The sequence below is a fragment of the Passer montanus genome, unplaced genomic scaffold (genome assembly GCF_014805655.1).
Source record: "Passer montanus isolate IOZ18808 unplaced genomic scaffold, ASM1480565v1 scaffold117, whole genome shotgun sequence".
Lineage (NCBI taxonomy): Eukaryota > Metazoa > Chordata > Aves > Passeriformes > Passeridae > Passer > Passer montanus.
In genome coordinates, this window is record NW_024358389.1 from 608,147 (window position 1) to 609,185 (window position 1,039).

General features: G+C 78.3%; 2 protein-coding genes across 2 annotated transcripts in view; both read left to right on the plus strand.

Annotated features, from left to right (window-relative positions):
* KCNH4 (potassium voltage-gated channel subfamily H member 4) overlaps positions 1-823 on the plus strand; it is an 11,842-nt gene extending 11,019 nt beyond the window's left edge. The window contains exons 16-17 of the mRNA XM_039697198.1: positions 15-260; positions 670-823. Of these exons, the coding sequence (XP_039553132.1) occupies positions 15-260; positions 670-823 (400 nt within the window). The remainder of the gene's footprint in view (positions 1-14; positions 261-669) is intronic.
* Positions 824-826: 3 nt separating this feature from the next.
* RAB5C (RAB5C, member RAS oncogene family) overlaps positions 827-1,039 on the plus strand; it is an 11,927-nt gene continuing 11,714 nt past the window's right edge. Inside the window, exon 1 of the mRNA XM_039697123.1 lies at positions 827-956. The gene's annotated coding sequence lies outside the window, so the exon portion shown is untranslated. The remainder of the gene's footprint in view (positions 957-1,039) is intronic.

Sequence of the window (1,039 nt, forward strand, 5' to 3'; positions counted from 1 at the left end):
CCTCGGACTCGCAGCCGCCGCCGCTGCCGCCGCGCTCCGCCCGCTCCTTCCCCGGCTGCTCGGCCGGGGCCGGGGGCCGCGCCCGCCCGCAGCCGCGACCCGGCTCCAGCAGCTCCCAGTGAGCCCGCGGGCACCGGCGGCACCCGCACCGGGGGTACCGGGACCCGTCCCGGGGGGAACCCCGGGAGTCGCACCGGGGCACCCTGCCCGGGGTCCCGGGAGCCGCACCGGGGCTCTCCGCCGCGGGACCCGTCCCGGGGGTACCGGGAGCTGCACTGGGGCTCTGCGCCGCGGGACCCTGCCCGGGGGGAACCCCGGGAGCCGCACCGGGGCTCTGCACCGAGGGTCCCGGGAGCCGCACCGGGGCTCTGCGCCGCGGGACCCGTCCCGGGGGTACCGGGAGCCGCACCGGGGGTCCCGGGAGCGGCACTCCCAACACGCGCAGGGATTTTGATACGGTTTTATACTCTCGGCCCACGGGGCCTTTTCTACAGCCCCGCCCGGGTCTCCCGGGGCGGTGGGACGTGGCGGGGCAGCGTCCGGTGGGGTCTCCGGTTTGCCCGGGGGTCACGGGCGCTGCCGCCGCTCCGCGGCTGTAGTTGGTGTGGTTCCGCCCCGCCTCTCCCACGCTCCCCGCAACACCGAGAAATAAAGGCTCTATTTTTCCAGCCCCGGCTCCGCTGTCTCCGTCCGCCGCCGCCCCGCCCGACTCCCCCACGGCGCCGGTCGCACCGGGACGCCCCCGGACTACAACTCCCAGCAGACCCCGCGGGAGCGCCATGACGTCACGCGCAGCTCACCGGGGCGGGGCGGGAGCGGGTGATTGGCAGCCGCGCCTGCCTGTGGCCGGCGAGCGGGGGGCGGAAGGGGTGGCGGGGTCCGGAAGCGGAACGGGTGAAGGCGGAAGTGAGGCCCGGGGCCTGCGAGACGCACCGGCGGGAGCGGCGCTGCGGGCGGTGAGTGCGGCCGCGCCCGCGCCTTCCGCCCCGAGCTGGCCGAGCCGGGCCCCAGGGGGCGGAGCCGCTCCCCGGGGTCCCGC